Raw genomic sequence first — 18,840 nt, 5'->3', positions numbered from 1 at the left:
CTGTCTCACACACACACACACACACACACACACACACACACACACACACACACACACACACACACACACACACACACACACACACACACCACATGCCTAAGGCTGTCTCTCTGCAAACATGCTCTAACTTTTCTGTTAGTGTTCTATTACATATACAGAACAGGGCTCCGGGCAGCCGAGCGGAAATGGAGGAAAACTCGCCTCCCTGCGGACCTGGCATCCTTTCACTCCCTCCTCTCTACATTCTCCTCTTCTGTCTCTGCTGCTAAAGCCACTTTCTACCACTCTAAATTCCAAGCATCTGCCTCTAACCCTAGGAAGCTCTTTGCTACCTTCTCCTCCCTCCTGAATCCTCCCCCCCCCCCCCTCCTCCCTCTCTGCGGATGACTTCGTCAACCATTTTGAAAAGAAGGTTGATGATATCCGATCCTCGTTTGCTAAGTCAAACGACACCGCTGGTCCTGTTTACACTGCCCTACCCTGTGCTTTGACCTCTTTCTCCCCTCTCTCTCCAGATGAAATCTCGCGTCTTGTGACGGCCGGCCGCCCAACAACCTGCCCACTTGACCCTATCCCCTCCTCTCTTCTCCAGACCATTTCCGGAGACCTTCTCCCCTACCTCACCTCGCTCATCAACTCATCCTTGACCGCTGGCTACGTCCCTTCCGTCTTCAAGAGAGCGAGAGTTGCACCCCTTCTGAAAAAACCTACACTCGATCCCTCCCATGTCAACAACTACAGACCAGTATCCCTTCTTTCTTTTCTCTCCAAAACTCTTGAACGTGCCGTCCTTGGCCAGCTCTCCTGCTATCTCTCTCAGAATGACCTTCTTGATCCTAATCAGTCAGGTTTCAAGACTGGGTATTCAACTGAGACTGCTCTTCTCTGTGTCACGGAGGCTCTCCGCACTGCTAAAGCTAACTCTCTCTCCTCTGCTCTCATCCTTCTAGACCTATCTGCTGCCTTTGATACTGTGAACCATCAGATCCTCCTCTCCACCCTCTCCGAGTTGGGCATCTCCGGCGCGGCCCACGCTTGGATTGCGTCCTACCTGACAGGTCGCTCCTACCAGGTGGCGTGGCGAGAATCTGTCTCCGCACCATGCGCTCTCACCACTGGTGTCCCCCAGGGCTCTGTTCTAGGCCCTCTCCTATTCTCGCTATACACCAAGTCACTTGGCTCTGTCATATCCTCACATGGTCTCTCCTATCATTGCTATGCAGACGACACACAATTAATCTTCTCCTTTCCCCCTTCTGATAACCAGGCGGCGAATCGCATCTCTGCATGTCTGGCAGACATATCAGTGTGGATGACGGATCACCACCTCAAGCTGAACCTCGGCAAGACGGAGCTGCTCTTCCTCCCGGGGAAGGACTGCCTGTTCCATGATCTCGCCATCACGGTTGACAACTCCCTTGTGTCCTCCTCCCAGAGTGCTAAGAACCTTGGCGTGATCCTGGACAACACCCTGTCGTTCTCCACTAACATCAAGGCGGTGACCCGATCCTGTAGGTTCATGCTCTACAATATTCGCAGAGTACGACCCTGCCTCACACAGGAAGCGGCGCAGGTCCTAATCCAGGCACTTGTCATCTCCCGTCTGGATTACTGCAACTCGCTGATGGCTGGGCTCCCTGCCTGTGCCTTTAAACCCCTACAACTCATCCAGAACGCCGCAGCCCGTCTGGTGTTCAACCTTCCCAAGTTCTCTCACGTCACCCCGCTCCTCCGCTCTCTCCACTGGCTTCCAGTTGAAGCTCGCATCCGCTACAAGACCATGGTGCTTACCTACGGAGCTGTGAGGGGAACGGCACCTCCGTACCTTCAGGCTCTGATCAGGCCCTACACCCAAACAAGGGCACTGCGTTCATCCACCTCTGGCCTGCTGGCCCCCCTACCTCTGAGGAAGCACGGTTCCTGCTCAGCCCAGTCCAAACTGTTCGCTGCTCTGGCACCCCAATGGTGGAACAAGCTCCCTCACGACGCCAGGACAGCGGAGTCAATCACCACATTCCGGAGACACCTGAAACCCCACCTCTTTAAGGAATACCTGGGATAGGATAAAGTAATCCTTCTAACCCCCCCCCCCCCCCCCCCTTAAAAGATTTAGATGCACTATTGTAAAGTGGTTGTTCCACTGGATATCATAAGGTGAATGCACCAATTTGTAAGTCACTCTGGATAAGAGCGTCTGCTAAATGAATTAAATGTTAAATGTTAAAATTAGCAGTTTTAAATTACCAGTGTTCTACTACCAGTGTTCTACTACTAGTGTTCTACTACCAGTGTTCTACTACCAGTGTTCTATTACCAGTGGTCTACTACCAGTGTTCTATTACCAGTGTTCTACTACCAGTGTTCTATTAGCAGTGTTCTATTAGCAGTGTTCTATTACCAGTTTTAAATTACCAGTGTTCTACTACCAGTGTTCTACTACCAGTGTTCTATTAGCAGTGTTCTATTACCAGTTTTAAATTATTAGTGTTATATTAGCAGTGGTCTATTAGCAGTGGTCTATTATTATTTTTAAATGTTTTATTTTACCTTTATTTATACAGGTTTATTCTCATTGAGATCTCTTTTCCAAGAGAGACCTGATGACCAGTGAATTAGTGGTCTATTACCAGTGTTCTACTACCAGTGTTCTATTACCAGTGTTCTATTACCAGTTTTATATTATTAGTGTTCTATTACCAGTGTTCTACTACCAGTGTTCTATTACCAGTTTTAAATGATTAGTGTTCTACTACCAGTGTTCTATTACCAGTTTTAAATTATTAGTGTTGTATTACCAGTGTTCTATTACCAGTGTTCTATTACCAGTTTTAAATTATTAGTGTTCTATTACCAGTTTTAAATTATTAGTGTTCTATTACCAGTGTTCTATTACCAGTGTTCTACTACCAGTGTTCTATTACCAGTTTTAAATTACCAGTGTTCTACTACCAGTGTTCTACTACCAGTGTTCTACTACCAGTGTTCTATTACCAGTGTTCTACTACCAGTGTTCTACTACCAGTGTTCTATTACCAGTGTTCTATTAGCAGTGTTCTATTACCAGTTTTAAATTACCAGTGTTCTCCTACAAGTGTTCTACTACCAGTGTTCTACTACCAGTGTTCTACTACCAGTGTTCTACTACCAGTGTTCTACAAGCAGTGTTCTATAAGCAGTGTTCTATTACCAGTTTTAAATTATTAGTGTTATATTAGCAGTGGTCTATTAGCAGTGGTCTATTATTATTTTTAAATGTTTTATTTTATCTTTATTTATACAGGTTTATTCTCATTGAGATCAATATCTCTTTTCCAAGAGAGACCTGATGACCAGTGAATTAGTGGTCTATTACCAGTGTTCTACTACCAGTGTTCTATTACCAGTGTTCTATTACCAGTTTTATATTATTAGTGTTCTATTACCAGTGTTCTACTACCAGTGTTCTATTACCAGTTTTAAATTATTAGTGTTGTATTACCAGTGTTCTATTACCAGTGTGCTATTACCAGTTTTAAATTATTAGTGTTCTATTACCAGTGTTCTATTACCAGTGTTCTACTACCAGTGTTCTATTACCAGTTTTAAATTATTAGTGTTGTATTACCAGTGTTCTATTACCAGTTTTAAATTATTAGTGTTCTATTACCAGTTTTAAATTATTAGTGTTCTATTACCAGTGTTCTATTACCAGTGTTCTACTACCAGTGTTCTATTACCAGTTTTAAATTATTAGTTTTGTATTACCAGTGTTCTATTACCAGTATTCTATTACCAGTTTTAAATTATTAGTGTTCTATTACCAGTGTTCTATTACCAGTGTTCTATTACCAGTGTTCTATTACCAGTGTTCTACTACCAGTGTTCTATTACCAGTTTTAAATTATTAGTGTTCTACTACCAGTATTCTATTACCAGTTTTAAATTATTAGTGTTATATTACCAGTTTTTAATTATTAGTGTTCTATTACCAGTGTTCTATTACCAGTGTTCTACTACCAGTTTTAAATTATTAGTGTTCTATTATAAGTGTTCTATTACCAGTGTTCTACTACCAGTTTTATATTATTAGTGTTCTACTACCAGTGGTCTATTATCAGTGGTCTATTAGCAGTGGTCTATTAGCAGTTTTATATTACTAGTGTTCTACTACCAGTGTTCTATTATTGTTCTATTACCAGTTTTATATTATTAGTGTTCTACTGTCAGTGTTCTACTGTCAGTGTTCTACTGCCAGTGTTCTACTGCCAGTGTTCTACTACCAGTGGTCTATTAGCAGTGGTCTATTAGCAGTGGTCTATTAGCAGTGGTCTATTAGCGGTGTTATATTAGCGGTGTTATATTACCAGTGGTCTATTAGCAGTGGTCTATTAGCAGTGGTCTATTAGCAGTGTTATATTACCAGTGGTCTATTAGCAGTGTTATATTACCAGTGGTCTATTAGCAGTGTTATATTACCAGTGTTATATTACCAGTGTTATATTACCAGTGGTCTATTAGCAGTGGTCTATTAGCAGTGGTCTATTACCAGTGGTCTATTAGCAGTGGTCTATTAGCAGTGGTCTACTACCAGTGTTCTACTACCAGTGTTCTATTATTGTTCTATTACCAGTTTTATATTATTAGTGTTCTACTGCCAGTGTTATATTACCAGTGGTCTATTAGCAGTGTTATATTACCAGTGGTCTATTAGCAGTGTTATATTATCAGTGGTCTATTAGCAGTTTTATATTATTAGTGTTCTACTACCAGTGTTCTACTACCAGTGTTCTATTATTGTTCTATTACCAGTTTTATATTATTAGTGTTCTACTGCCAGTGTTATATTACCAGTGGTCTATTAGCAGTGTTATATTAGCAGTGGTCTATTAGCAGTGTTATATTATCAGTGGTCTATTAGCAGTTTTATATTATTAGTGTTCTACTACCAGTGTTCTACTACCAGTGTTCTACTGCCAGTGTTCTACTGCCAGTGTTCTACTGCCAGTGGTCTATTAGCAGTGTTATATTACCAGCGGTCTATTACCAGCGGTCTATTACCAGCGGTCTCTTAGCAGTGGTCTATTAGCAGTGTTATATTACCAGTGGTCTATTAGCAGTGTTATATTACCAGTGGTCTATTAGCAGTGTTATATTACCAGTGGTCTATTAGCAGTGTTATATTACCAGTGGTCTATTAGCAGTGGTCTATTACCAGTGGTCTATTACCAGTGGTCTATTACCAGTGGTCTATTAGCAGTGGTCTATTAGCAGTGGTCTATTACCAGTGGTCTATTAGCAGTTTTATATTATTAGTGTTCTACTACCAGTGTTCTACTACCAGTGTTCTACTACCAGTGTTCTACTATTGTTCTATTACCAGTTTTATATTATTAGTGTTCTACTGCCAGTGTTCTATTACTAATGTTCTATTACCTGTGTTCTACTGCCAGTGTTATATTACCAGTGGTCTATTAGCAGTGTTATATTACCAGTGGTCTATTAGCAGTGTTATATTACCAGTGGTCTATTAGCAGTGTTCTACTACCAGTGTTCTACTACCAGTGTTCTACTGCCAGTGTTCTACTGCCAGTGTTCTACTGCCAGTGTTCTATTACCAGTGGTCTATTACCAGTGGTCTATTAGCAGTTTTATATTATTAGTGTTCTACTACCAGTGTTCTACTACCAGTGTTCTACTACCAGTGTTCTATTATTGTTCTATTACCAGTTTTATATTATTAGTGTTCTACTGCCAGTGGTATATTACCAGTGGTCTATTAGCAGTGTTATATTACCAGTGGTCTATTAGCAGTGTTATATTATCAGTGGTCTATTAGCAGTTTTATATTATTAGTGTTCTACTACCAGTGTTCTACTGCCAGTGTTCTACTGCCAGTGTTCTACTACCAGTGGTCTATTAGCAGTTTTATATTATTAGTGTTCTACTACCAGTGTTCTACTACCAGTGTTCTACTACCAGTGTTCTATTATTGTTCTATTACCAGTTTTATATTATTAGTGTTCTACTGCCAGTGTTCTATTACTAATGTTCTATTACCTGTGTTCTACTGCCAGTGTTATATTACCAGTGGTCTATTAGCAGTGTTATATTACCAGTGGTCTATTAGCAGTGTTCTACTGCCAGTGTTCTACTACCAGTGGTCTATTAGCAGTGGTCTATTAGCAGTGGTCTATTACCAGTGGTCTATTAGCAGTGTTATATTACCAGTGGTCTATTAGCAGTGTTATATTACCAGTGGTCTATTAGCAGTGTTATATTACCAGTGGTCTATTAGCAGTGTTATATTACCAGTGGTCTATTAGCAGTGTTATATTACCAGTGTTATATTACCAGTGGTCTATTAGCAGTGGTCTATTACCAGTGGTCTATTAGCAGTGGTCTATTACCAGTGGTCTATTAGCGGTTTTATATTATTAGTGTTCTACTACCAGTGTTCTATTATTGTTCTATTACCAGTTTTATATTATTAGTGTTCTACTGCCAGTGTTCTATTACTAATGTTCTATTACCTGTGTTCGATTTGCCAGTGTTCGATTATTAGTGTTCTATTACCAGTGCTGTATTACCAGTGTTATATTATTAGTGTTCTATTACCAGTGCTGTATTACCAGTGTTATATTATTAGTGTTCTATTACCAGTGCTGTATTACCAGTGTTATATTATTAGTGTTCTATTACCAGTGTTGTTTTATATTATTCGAGTTCTACTGCCAGTGTTCTAGTACCCGTGTTCTATTATTAATGTTTGATTACCAGTGCTATATTAACAGTGTTATATTATTAGTTTTCTACTACCAGTGTTCTATTACCAGTTTTATATTTAGGGTTGGGCGGTATCCAGATTTTCATATTGTAACAGTTTAGTACACAAGTGGGTGCAAAAAAAGTAAAAAAGCCCATTGAGAGTATATTGCCTGAAAGCTAACAGAATTAGCACAAGTAATAGCGAATTTGCATGTAGGCTGCTAGCTAACAATGCTAACAAGCTCAAACTAGTCTGTGTGTTTGGGGAGGGGATGTTAAGCCTGCTTGTTGTAGTACAGTACTGTACCCAGTCTGTGTGTGTGTGTGTGTGTGTGTGTGTGTGTGTGTGTGTGTGTGTGTGTGTGTGTGTGTGTGTGTGTGTGTTTGTCACTCTATATCTGTGTGTCGTCCCCCGTCATCCATTTCTCACCTATTCTTGGGTCCGTTGCTGTTGCAGAGGCTGCTTCCTAGTCCTACCAGTGTCTGTAGGGAGGGCCGAGCAGAGCGGGTTAGCTGCTATCTACTCAGCCCTCCCCAGCACCCGGGCCTGGCCTAGCATGGGCACCACCTCAACACCCAATGCCACTCCTCCACTGCAGGCTCCTCCTGCCTCTGCCTCTCTGCCTAGACCAGTACCCAGAAACCACCACCACCACCTCAGCCCGGCCCAACACAGCCAGGCCACTTGGGAAAAATAAAAAAAGACTCCCTTTAAGCTGGCATAATATGGGCATGTTATCACACTGGATTAATGATCTACTAGTGGCACACATCTCAAAATATGTTTACCAGCCATTTTGTCTGTTAACTTCATTTATATACACTCATGGGCATCGTATGGTAAACAATGGTCAACACACTGGATTAATTATCTACTAGTGGCACACAAAAAAAATCTACCAGCCATTATTACAGTTAAAAAAGTAAATGTAGCTATTGAACACTTATTTAAATTGATAATATCTCTAATGAAAATACAAAGAAAAACATATCAAGCTCACTTAGATCTTGCTGTGAACGTGTGTGTACTGTGTTTGTATGTCATGACTGTAACACATCTTGCTTTCACATTATTTAATTAAAATTACATGTGGATTATGAAAGATTGAATAAGTGTACTGCAAACTTTTTGCTTGGAATGAATGCTTTGTAGCTATGATCTTTATTCAACTCCGTTTCCCTTCCAGGAAACACGCTATACCGTAAAGCAGTGGTCACCAATCGGTCAATTGGTCGATCTTCAAGGCATTCCTAGTCGATCACCAAACATTTCTGAAGATAACCCAGCTATGGAGGGTTACGTTCTTTTTTTATTGGTGTTGGCGGTAGGAGCACTTGATCCTGCGCCACAGGTACACAAAGTGTTCCTATTATGAACCTTTTCATTTGTCTGAAAATACAAACTCCGCTTACTAACACTCGCGCTGCAGCTGCAGTGAATGAATAGACTGCATTTGCGAGTGTCGGCTCACTTCACCAAAGTGTTTTAACTGTACTAATTGCAATACAAATTGCAGATTTCCCTATAATCGCCTACACAACCAGAAGGCCTAATTATAGCCTAATGCTTGAATTCATGAAATATTTTGTGCAAATTACGAATCCTAATTAGAGCCTATAAACGCACTATTGCCAACATGATTAGGCTAATAGGCAGGGGCGGAAATCCCGGGGGGGACGGGGGGGACACAACCCCCCAATCCTTGGAAAAATATGATTTGTCCCCCCCAATATATCACTGAAACATAACTATGTAATTTAAATAATATTAATAATACGCAATGAAAGCAATTGTGCTGATTATAGACACTTAATAGCTCGTTTTTAAGTTTCAAAAGATTGCGACCCCCCCCCCACCCTTTCCCTCACAATGTTTTGATCCACTGCCAGTTCCTTAGTTGGCAAGGTAACAGAGGGGTCGTATCTACTGTCTGAAAGGCACTCAATGAACGTAACTGAAGTGAGGATAATCCAGTCAATCGCGCACACACACTAGCTGAATATGCAGAGCTAGCGCGCAAATATTAACTATTAAGCTAGCTAGTACCTATTCCATTTATGTGGCCTCGTCAAAGATGGAATCTTTGCTATCGTCAATTTATTCCAAGATCAGCATGCAGATGATGTATGTTAGTGCTTCAAAGTCCCTGCGATAAGGTTAGCGATAAATTGAACAGAACTACACTCTCTTCTACCATTGTCTTAAATATATTTAATGGTCTCGTTGCAAAAGCTAAATTGTCGCAAGGGAACTTTTATTTATTTATTTATTTTATTTCACCTTTATTTAACCCGGGTAGCAAACACCACTGAAACGGAATTGGTGCTCGCTAGCTTTGCAAATTCAATCTATTGTTGGAAGCCAGCCAATATGAAACAAACTATTAAAATTACAAAAGGTTGCAGCATATGTTGTGTAAATGGTGAACTCATACAGCTGTCAACTCTTGTCATTTTAATCCGTTTCACATTTGCTAGCTACCTTTTAGATCGAAGCCCAAATAGAATGATAAAAGATAAGATGATAGAAGCCCATCTCCTACTGTAAATAACCTACACACTGTGTGTGTGTGTAGCCAGCCAGCCAGCCAGGTAGAAAAATGGCAGAAAAATAAAAGACGGACATCAGAGTATTTTTCAGTACACCAAAACGCAAAGTAAGAACCCTAGTAGCCTAATATCTCAAAGACTAGTTGATAAAATGTTCATAAGAAAGAAATGAAATTCTAATGGAAATTTGGAATGGAAGTTTCACAATGATGTCATTAGGCAGAGCAGGCAACAGATGGCACACAGACAGCAGAGTTGGGGACAGATATGCAGGGACAGACTGGCAGAGACAGGGAGTCTCAGGTAAGTTTGTTGAGTCTTTGTTTGGCAACATTATGAAAGGTTCTCCATTTTTTTGACTTGTAAAATAGGAACATAATTGGAAAATGCCATGGATACCCCCACTCTCAACTTAAACTGGTGACTGAACTAAGATTTGTTAAAGGCAATGGTATTGCTGTTGTGATTAGTTGTGTAGTTTTGGGTACCGGTAGTTAGGAGTACGGCAAACACCTTATTTCTTTGGTTCCTCAATATACATTTACCATATTGCTATGTGTTACAGCACTACTTTTGGTGTCCCCCTCAGGAATTGCTCTTGAGAAAATTTAATGTAATTGTCCCCTCCAAAGTTGATATCAGATTTTCGCTACTGCTAATAGGCTTTTGTTTTAATTCATTTTACAGTATTTGACCATATACAAAGTAGTCTAAAATTGTCTTTGATAAAAATTTGATATCATATGAGCTATGCAAAATAAATTGAGTCTCTTTGAAAATGTTTTAGAAGAACAGACGGAAAGTTGTTTGTCCTGAATTTATAATATATATCAATTATCCTGGCCAAGCTAAATGTATTTCCTGAATGACTCAGTCAGACAAAATTTAAATTAGTCATAGAGTTAGAGGACTCATCATGGATATAAGCCATTATAGCATGCATATTGCCATTGACGGCTTCCGCCATTTTAAAGTAGTCAATTGGATGGGGATTCCTATGGGTTGTAGCCTCACTGGCGCTGCCCATGATATCACAAACACTATAATGGCATAGATATAAAGATGAGTCCTCCATCTATCTCTATGGCTACAGTGTTTGGGCTCCAACCTGCTCTAAGGCCAGACGACACAACAACAAATGGGAGAACTGACGTTTCAAGTTTGGTTCATAACCAAAAAGTGTCCCGGTGTTCAAGAAAATTTGATCTGAGGTAGCCTAGTGGTTAGTGTGTTGGGACAGTAACAAAAGGTTGCTAGATCAAATCCCCGAGCTGACAAGGTGAAAATCTGTCGTTCTGCCCCTGAACAAGGCAGTTAACCCACTGCCGTCATTGTAAATAAAAATGTGTTCTTAACTGACTTGCCTAGTTAAATAAAGATAAAATAAAGAAATGTTTGTCCACTCATACAGGAGTAATAAAGGCTTTTTATTTGTATTTATTTCATTTTGATTTAGCAGGGGGTGCTGCACCACCCTCAGCACCTCTACAAGTGTGTTTACATCCCTGTTAGTGAGCATTTCTCCTTTGTCAATATAATCCATCCACCTGACAGGTGTGGCATATCAAGAAGCTGGTTAAACAGCATCATCATTACGCAGGTTAACCTTGTGCTGGGGACAATAAAAGGCCACTCTAAAATGTGCAGTTTTGTCACACAACACAATGCCATAGATGTCTCAAGTTTTGAGGGAGCTTGCAATTGGCATGCTGACTGCAGCTGTTGCCAGGAATTAAATGTTGATTTCTCTACCATAAGCTGCCTCCAACGTGGTTTTAGAGACGTTCGTCCAACTGGCCTCACAATCACAGACCACGTGTAACCACACCAGCCCAGGAACTCCACATCTGGCTTCTTCACCTGGGGGATCGTCGTAGGGTTGGGTGCTGAGGAGTATTTCTGTCTGTAATAAAGCCCTTTTTTGGGGGAAAACTCATTCTGATTGTCGGGGCCTGGCTCCCCAGTGGGTGGGTCTGGATGCCAAGTGAGTGGGCCTATGACCTCCCAGGCCCAACCATGGCTGCACCCCTGGCCAGTAATGTGATATCCATAGGTTAGGGCCTAATTAATTTATTTCAATTGACTGATTTCCTTATATGAACTGTAACTCAGTAAAATTGTTGAAATTGTTGCATGTTGCGTTTATATTTTTGTTCCGTATACATGGGAGATGTAAATTGCAGGCTATTACCAAGTGCCTTGTCCTCAGGTAGACGCTACATTAGCATAGCCATTAACCAAAACAAAGATAACCATCAGAGTTGATACATGTGGATCCAGGTATACTTATGTGGGTGAGTCAACATATTTCATATGATTTAATGCATGTTATTAATAAAGTGTGCTCCATTTTGAAGTAGACATTAAAAATACACTGTTACTTTAAACAAAATGTTGAATCATTTTGAGACTACAGGAAATAGGTTGACTGCTATGTTAAACAACTGCCGTCATGGATTGCCTTAGTTATCAACAGCTTTGTGGCTATTGTAGTCTTTTCACTGTAGAAAAACAAGGATATCTAAAGTCAGAGACGGTAGAAAAAGCGAGACACCACACTCGCACATTTATTTGGATTAGGGAGGGGCCACTCGAGTGGACTACTTATTGCCCCCTCCATGCGGGGGGGTCCCAAGTGATGCATGAGCAGATGCTCCTCCCTTCGCCTCCTGTTTGTCTTCCTCGTCTTATGTCTGGAACAGCACCTTAGGCTTCCACCCTTTTATTACATGCTCCTGGCTACACTGGATGCAGCAGGACAATGGTAAGTCAACATGTTTTTTAAAAGTGTCAGGTTAATATATGTTTGATGACTGGCAGGTCGGCTGATTCTTATTCAAACTGTGAAAGACTTTGGGACTCACAATGTCATAACAACTGCGATTCCTCTCAGGTAATTTGAACAGTTAAAAATCAAATGTCCCAGATCTCACATAATGACAGATTGCGCACAAGGAAGTTCACAAAAAGGGTTTTATTTGTTCTTAGCATACATTAAACAATTGTCAAATTAGTGTTTTTGTTTTTACTACTTGCAACTGCAAAAAAGCTGGCAGCGTTCCAGGTAGTATTTTTTGCAGTTGCGCTGCAAGTCTCAGAAGATTGCAATATAATGTCACATGAATGGGTTTCCTGACGTGATGCATACTTCCCCAAACGTTATGAGATCTGATCATTTTCATATGCAGAAAAAGACGATCTTTCTCTCAATATAGTTGTAGGCCTAATCCCCTCAAATTCAAATCTGGACCTCTAAACCAGTTCACTGCTTGTTTTCAATTCTTCCCCTCTAATCAAGGACTGATTTAGACCTGGGACACCAGGTGGCTGTCAACAATTATCAGGTAGAACAGGAAACCAGCAGTAGTCCAGTCCTCGTAGGGTAAAGTTTGAATAACCCTGGCCCCTAATCAATTGCTACAGCTACACGTGAGGTTAATAGCTGTGCACATAATCCTAATAGGCCTACCTCTTCATGAACTACATTGGAACATTTTCTTATTTTGGGCCAGGGGTATTCAAATCTTGAAATGGTGCTGGTTTTGTTCTACCTGATAACTGATTGCACCCACCTGGTGTCCCAGGTGTAAATCAGTCCCTGATAGAGGGGGAGAAGGGGGGGAAGCAGTGGAACAGGAACTGGTCCAGATTTGAATTTGAGGGTTTTAGGGAAGGAACTGGTATGGTCAGATTTAACTAAAACATAGTTATTTTAACAATGCTGGTAAACATCTTGTTGACATTCATCCAAGTGTAACCGATGTGAAATGGCTAGTTAGTTAGCGGTGGTGCGTGCTAATAGCGTTTCAATCAGTGACGTCACTCGCTCTGAGACTTGAAGTAGGGTTTCCCCTTGCGTTGCAAGGGCCGTGGCTTTTGTGGCGCGATGGATAATGATGCTTCGTGGGGTGTCAGTTGTTGATGTGTGCAAGGGTCCCTGGTTCGAGCCCAGGTTGGGGCGAAGAGAGGGACGGAACCTACACTGTTACACAAGCACACCTTGACTTGCTTTATACACCCTTACTGCAGAAACATTTTCTCATGAAATCATGTGACTTATAGTTAGAGAAAAGGATTCCTGTTACCGCGCCCTGCTACAAGCAGAAAATAAGTTACGGACGGACCAAAAATATGACTTATCTATTCGATAGGTCACACATTTATCATCTCTTACTCTCTTGTCATCTAACCACATTAGAACATTCTCATCTTTAAGGACATGAACAGGCAGATCAGGTTTTAGCAAAGTACAGTGCCATAGTTTTCAGGAAGGTGTACCCATGGCACAGGGGGTTGGTGGCACCTTTATTGGGGAGGACGATCACGTGGTAATGGCTTGTGCGTAATTTGTAGAAAGGTATCAACATCAAACACAAAGACACACAGTGGTGGATATGACTAGACACCTGGAGGAGAGACTGTCAGGAACACCACAGAGCTCTGGAGGTGTTCTGCAGGACAGACCAGAAGCTGATCTGCAGTCTGTGTAGTAACAGAACACAAAGGACATGATACCATCTATGATGGGATGAAACAAGCTGGACGACAGGTAGCTGATTTCCCCCTCATTTAACTGAGTGGATAACTGAATATAATTATTACAGAAGATTATGCATTTGGTAGTACTGTTTATGCAAGATCATGCTACAAGCTGTATCATTGCTTGTTTTGCAACATAAACATTTAGTTTTTTCAATGAAAAGATTTCTTACTCTGTTTCCACTGCTCAAGACTTTTGATGGAGAGCAACGCGTAAAGTCAGTCAGTCGATGGTAAGTGAATGTACAAACAATAATTAACTGACCCAAAAGTTGTGTTTTGAGACCTTTAGTGATAGCTTATAACTTGTGAACAATGTTGAATATACAATAAAAAATGATTTGTTAGGATATCATTTGTTACTCCTTAAATTCTGATATGCATTTGTGTTTGTAAATACAGTTCCAATTGTCTGTTTTTTCTCTCCTGTCATGTCTTCAGCAGTGCTGCCCCCTCCTGGTAACATCCAGATCCTGTTGCTGACATCAGACTCTGTGTCTCTGAACTGGGGTTCTCCTGAGGGGGTTGAAGGACCACACAAGTTCAGAATGACCTGGGAATGTGACTGAGAAACAAGCTCATCAAGAGTGAAAGGCGGGTATCATCTTAAAATAAACAGTCTCCAACCTGGTGAAAAGTATCAGTTCAGTGTGGCCACAGAGGGAGAAGATGGCAGACAAAGCAGATGGGTCTCAGCATTTGTATTCATAGGTAAAGAGTTTGGTTTTAGTCATTTTGCACTGACATACTTTGTGTTTTAAAGAGATATTGTTATGGATCTTCATAAAACAGATGTTATGTTCCAGTGGTTCCACCCAGAGACTTAAAGGTAGACCATTTGAAAGATACCTCCTTCACTCTCCACTGGTCCAAGGCTGAAGGAATGGAGAAAGTTCTACAACGCTTCCTCATATCCTACTGTATCCCAGTAAAAAATCCCTGCACAGCAAATACTAAGGAATGCCACAAAACTGTCTCAAACCTGCGACCTGGGACCGAGTACACTATCAAATCAAATCAAAGTGTATTTGTCACGTGTGCCGAATACAACAGGTGTAGTAGACCTTACAGTGAAATGCTTACTTACAGGCTCTAACCAATAGTGCGAAAAAAAGGTGTGTGTGTGTGTGTGTGTGTGTGTGTGTGTGTGTGTGTGTGTGTGTGTGTGTGTGTGTGTGTGTGTGTGTGTGTGTGTGTGTGTGTGTGTGTGTGTGTGTGTGTGTGTGTGTGTGTGTGTGTGTGTAAGTAAAGAAATAAAACAACAGTAAAAAGACATTTGAAAAAGAGTAGCAAGGCTATATACAGACACCGGTTAGTCAGGCTGATTGAGGTAGTATGTACATGTGGTATGGTTAAAGTGACTATGCATATATGATGAACAGAGAGTAGCAGTAGCGTAAAGAGGGGTTGGCGGGTGGTGGGACACAGTGCAGATAGCCCGGTTAGCCAATGTGTAGGAGCACTGGTTGGTCAGGCCAGTTGAGGTAGTATGTACATGAATGTATAGTTAAAGTAGTCCGGGTAACCATTTGGTTACCTGTTCAGGAGTCTTATGGCTTGGGGGTAAAAACTGTTGAGAAGCCTTTTTGTCCTAGACTTGACACTCTGGTACCACTTGCCATGCAGTAGTAGAGAGAACAGTCTATGACTGGGGTGGCTGGTGTCTTTAACAATTTTCAGGGCCTTCCTCTGACACCACCTGGTGTAGAGGTCATGGATGGCAGGCAGCTGAGCCCCAGTGATGTACTGGGCCGTACGCACTACCCTCTGTAGTGCCTTGCGGTCGGAGGCCGAGCAACTACCGTACCAGGCAGTGATGCAACCAGTCAGGATGCTCTCGATGTTGCTGAGCAACAGTGTCTCAACTGTACTGAACAATGGGGAACAGAGTGAACCTGTCTCTACAACCATCTACACCAGTAAGAGATCTACCTCACCTTGTTACAGCTCATCATCTCTTTACCAGTAACCAGAACAGACATTTTGTTACATTACAAATCAACTTCTGTTGTGACTTCTGTTTTAACTTATTTCTTCCCATATCAAAAGCAATTGCAGACATGTTTATCACTGGACTTATTCTACTTTTCCTCCTGTAGTATATTTCTGGAGTTAAACTGTAACACTAACAATAATGTATTTCCCCATAGTACTTCCTGCTCCAGACCAGCTGACTGTTGACTCAGTGGACACCACATCAGCTGCTGTTAGCTGGAGCCAGCCACCAGGATTGGACCAAACGCAACATCATTACCAGATCTCCTACCACTGTCCAGGGACAGAACCACACATCACTACCACATCTTCACACAGCATCACTCTCTCTGACCTTCAATGTGGCTCTGAATACTTAGTCACTGTCTGTTCTGGGTTGTACGATGGGGTACAAAGCCAAATAGTGTCAATCACCTTGACCACAAGTAAGGAACAACTTTAGAAATATTTTTTTTCATGCAATTTCCAGTTAGGTCACTCAGTTTTACATACTAACGCCTTCCTTTAATTGTTTACAATTTATTTTAGAGGTCCCAGCACCAGGAGACTTGGCTATAAAGAAGCTGAAATCTACCTCCCTCTCTGTAAGATGGACCAAGACTCTCGGACTGGACCAAAACCCTCAGCGCTTCCTCATATTTTACTGCAGCCCAAGAACAGAGCCCATGGCAGCATACACTGACGACTGTCACAAGACACTCTCTGACCTACGACCTGGTACCCAGTACACCATCAGTGTCTCAACTGTGCTGAACAATGGGGAACAGAGTGAACCTGTCTCTACAACCATCTGCTCTAGTAAGGCCTGCACTATGCCGACTTGTCGTAAAATTGTTTCAAAAACTAATATCGGAACCTAGTACCAATTCTCACATATCATAGACAGCAAGCTACTCAATTTACTACTGGGGGTGGAAGTGGAACCATCTGAACGAGTGGAAATGTTCCATTTCAAGCCCCTCCTTGTTTAGTCTAAATAATCAGTGAGTATTAATTGAAAGTGTAGGCCTCCTTGTTTAGTCTAAAGAATCAGTGAGTATTAATTGAAAGTGTAGGCTTCCGTGTTTCTTAAATGTTTCCACTGATTCATTAAGTCATCATTCATTTGCTTGAAGTGTATAGTCTATAGACCATAAATGTTAGTCGTTGGAGTCCAGAAGCAGTGTGAAACTAAAAATGCAGCTTAATGTATTGACTTATAGAGAAAGAGAACCTCTGCAAAATTGACTAATCTTGAGAAATGTTTCAGTAAAATAGTTTCCCTCAACAAAATGAAAGCCTACTAACACGGGTGATGCCGTCCATTCTTCCTCTCACTTTGTGGAAGGAAAATTATTTTATTCAAAACACTTTGTCAATGTGCTAACATAAGATCAAGGTTAGACTAGTGTCAAAGGTAACAACAGTGTCCTTGTAATCCAACAGAACTCCATGATGAGGTCCAGATTGTGCTGGTGGGGAAGACTGGAGCTGGAAAGAGTGCAGCAGGAAACACCACCCTGGGAAGAAATGCTTTTAAGTCTAAATGATCTCCCTCCTATGTGACAGACTGTATAATGGTCAAAGGTGAGGTGGATGGACAATTGATCACTGTTATCGAGAATCCAGGTGTGTTTCACACCAACTGTACCAAAGGGGAGGCAATGATAAAGATAGAAAAGTGCATCTTTCTCTCTGTTCCTCGTCCCCATGTGTTCCTGGTTGTGATCCAGCTGGGTAGATTTACACCTGAGTAGAAGGAAATACTGAAGATCATTCAGACAACCTTTGGAGAACGGGCTGCAAATTACACAATGGTCCTATTTACCCATGGAGATCGTCTCAAGGGAACGTCAATTAAAGAATATCTGGATGATTCTCCAGATCTTCAACGTTTCATAAAACAATGTCATGGGGGATATCATGTCTTCAACAACAGAGATCAGAATCCCTCTCAGGTCACTGAGCTGCTTGAGAAGATAAACAAGATGGTGAAAAGAAGTGGAGGAAGCCGCTGCACCACTGAGATGTTACAAGAGGCTGAGAGAAAGATTGAAGAAAAGAAACAGGATCCTGAGAGAGAACAAAGAGAAGAGATGGAAGAACTGAAGGAACAGCTTGAAGGAGAGCGTCTAATGGAAGAAGAAGAGGAGCTGAAGGAAAAACATGAAAGAGAAGCTACAGAGCAAGCGGAAACATATGCATCATCTTCACGCTGGATTGGTGCTATAACTGAAATAGTTGTTGGACCAGTTGTTGGACGAAAGGTCGAGTCGGTGTTGTCACGTCATGCCCCCGCCAACCCCCTCCCACCCCCCCCGGCGCTCGAGGGCGCCAGGCTGCCCTGCATCACTCACTCCTATCATCTATTACGCACACCTGCCTTCCCTCGTCACGCGCATCAGCGATATTGGACTCACCTGGAATAACTCATCATCTGTTTATTTCCTCCCCTATATTTGTCAGTTCCCTTGCTCTGTTCCCCGCTGCTGCATTAATAGTTTTTTGTCTGTGTTACTTGTTTTTCTGACGCTGTTCCTTTCTCGTTCCATGTCCGTTCTATATTAAATGTTTGACTCCTCGTACCTGCTTCGTCTCTCCAGCGTTATTCCATGTGACAGGTGTGGGGAAGTATTGGAGCTAGAGTAGTAGAAAGATGCAGCACTCAATGAAAGAGTCCATAGCTAACAGTGCTGTACATTGTACAAATTGTTTAACTTTATTATTTGATATATTCATATAATCAGTCAATGTTCTGACTTTACTTAGTGCCTTTTCCTGTTTACTGCTGGAGAACAAGCCACTACACCAATTAGATGTTTCAAGCGACAGTGGGAAGTAGTAAAATAAGGGGGATGCTGACTTCATTATTTGATATCTAGTCTACATTAATATATCAGTCAATGTTTAGTGTCTCTGCCTTGCCTGTTCCAGTGCTGTAGAACAAGCCACTACACCAATGAGATGTTTCAAGAGGCTGAGAGAGGAAGTAGTAAAACAAGGGGATGCTGTAAGTCTGTAACATTACGTCAG

At 41.4% G+C, this 18,840-nt stretch overlaps 1 protein-coding gene across 1 annotated transcript in view; it reads left to right on the top strand.

The window, feature by feature from the left end:
* Nucleotides 1–18,383, top strand: part of LOC106610493 (fibronectin) — a 112,046-nt gene extending 93,663 nt beyond the window's left edge. The window contains 3 exon segments of the mRNA XM_082978280.1: nt 15,984–16,253; nt 16,357–16,626; nt 17,254–18,383. Of these exon segments, the coding sequence (XP_082834406.1) occupies nt 15,984–16,253; nt 16,357–16,626; nt 17,254–18,236 (1,523 nt within the window). The 3' untranslated portion in view covers nt 18,237–18,383.
* Nucleotides 18,384–18,840: the final 457 nt, after the last annotated feature.

Source organism: Salmo salar, chromosome 08 (assembly GCF_965601325.2).
Source record: "Salmo salar chromosome 08, fSalSal1, whole genome shotgun sequence".
Classification (NCBI taxonomy): domain Eukaryota; kingdom Metazoa; phylum Chordata; class Actinopteri; order Salmoniformes; family Salmonidae; genus Salmo; species Salmo salar.
Note: the sequence above shows the minus strand (reverse complement) of the source record. Positions and strands in the feature narration are given on the sequence as shown.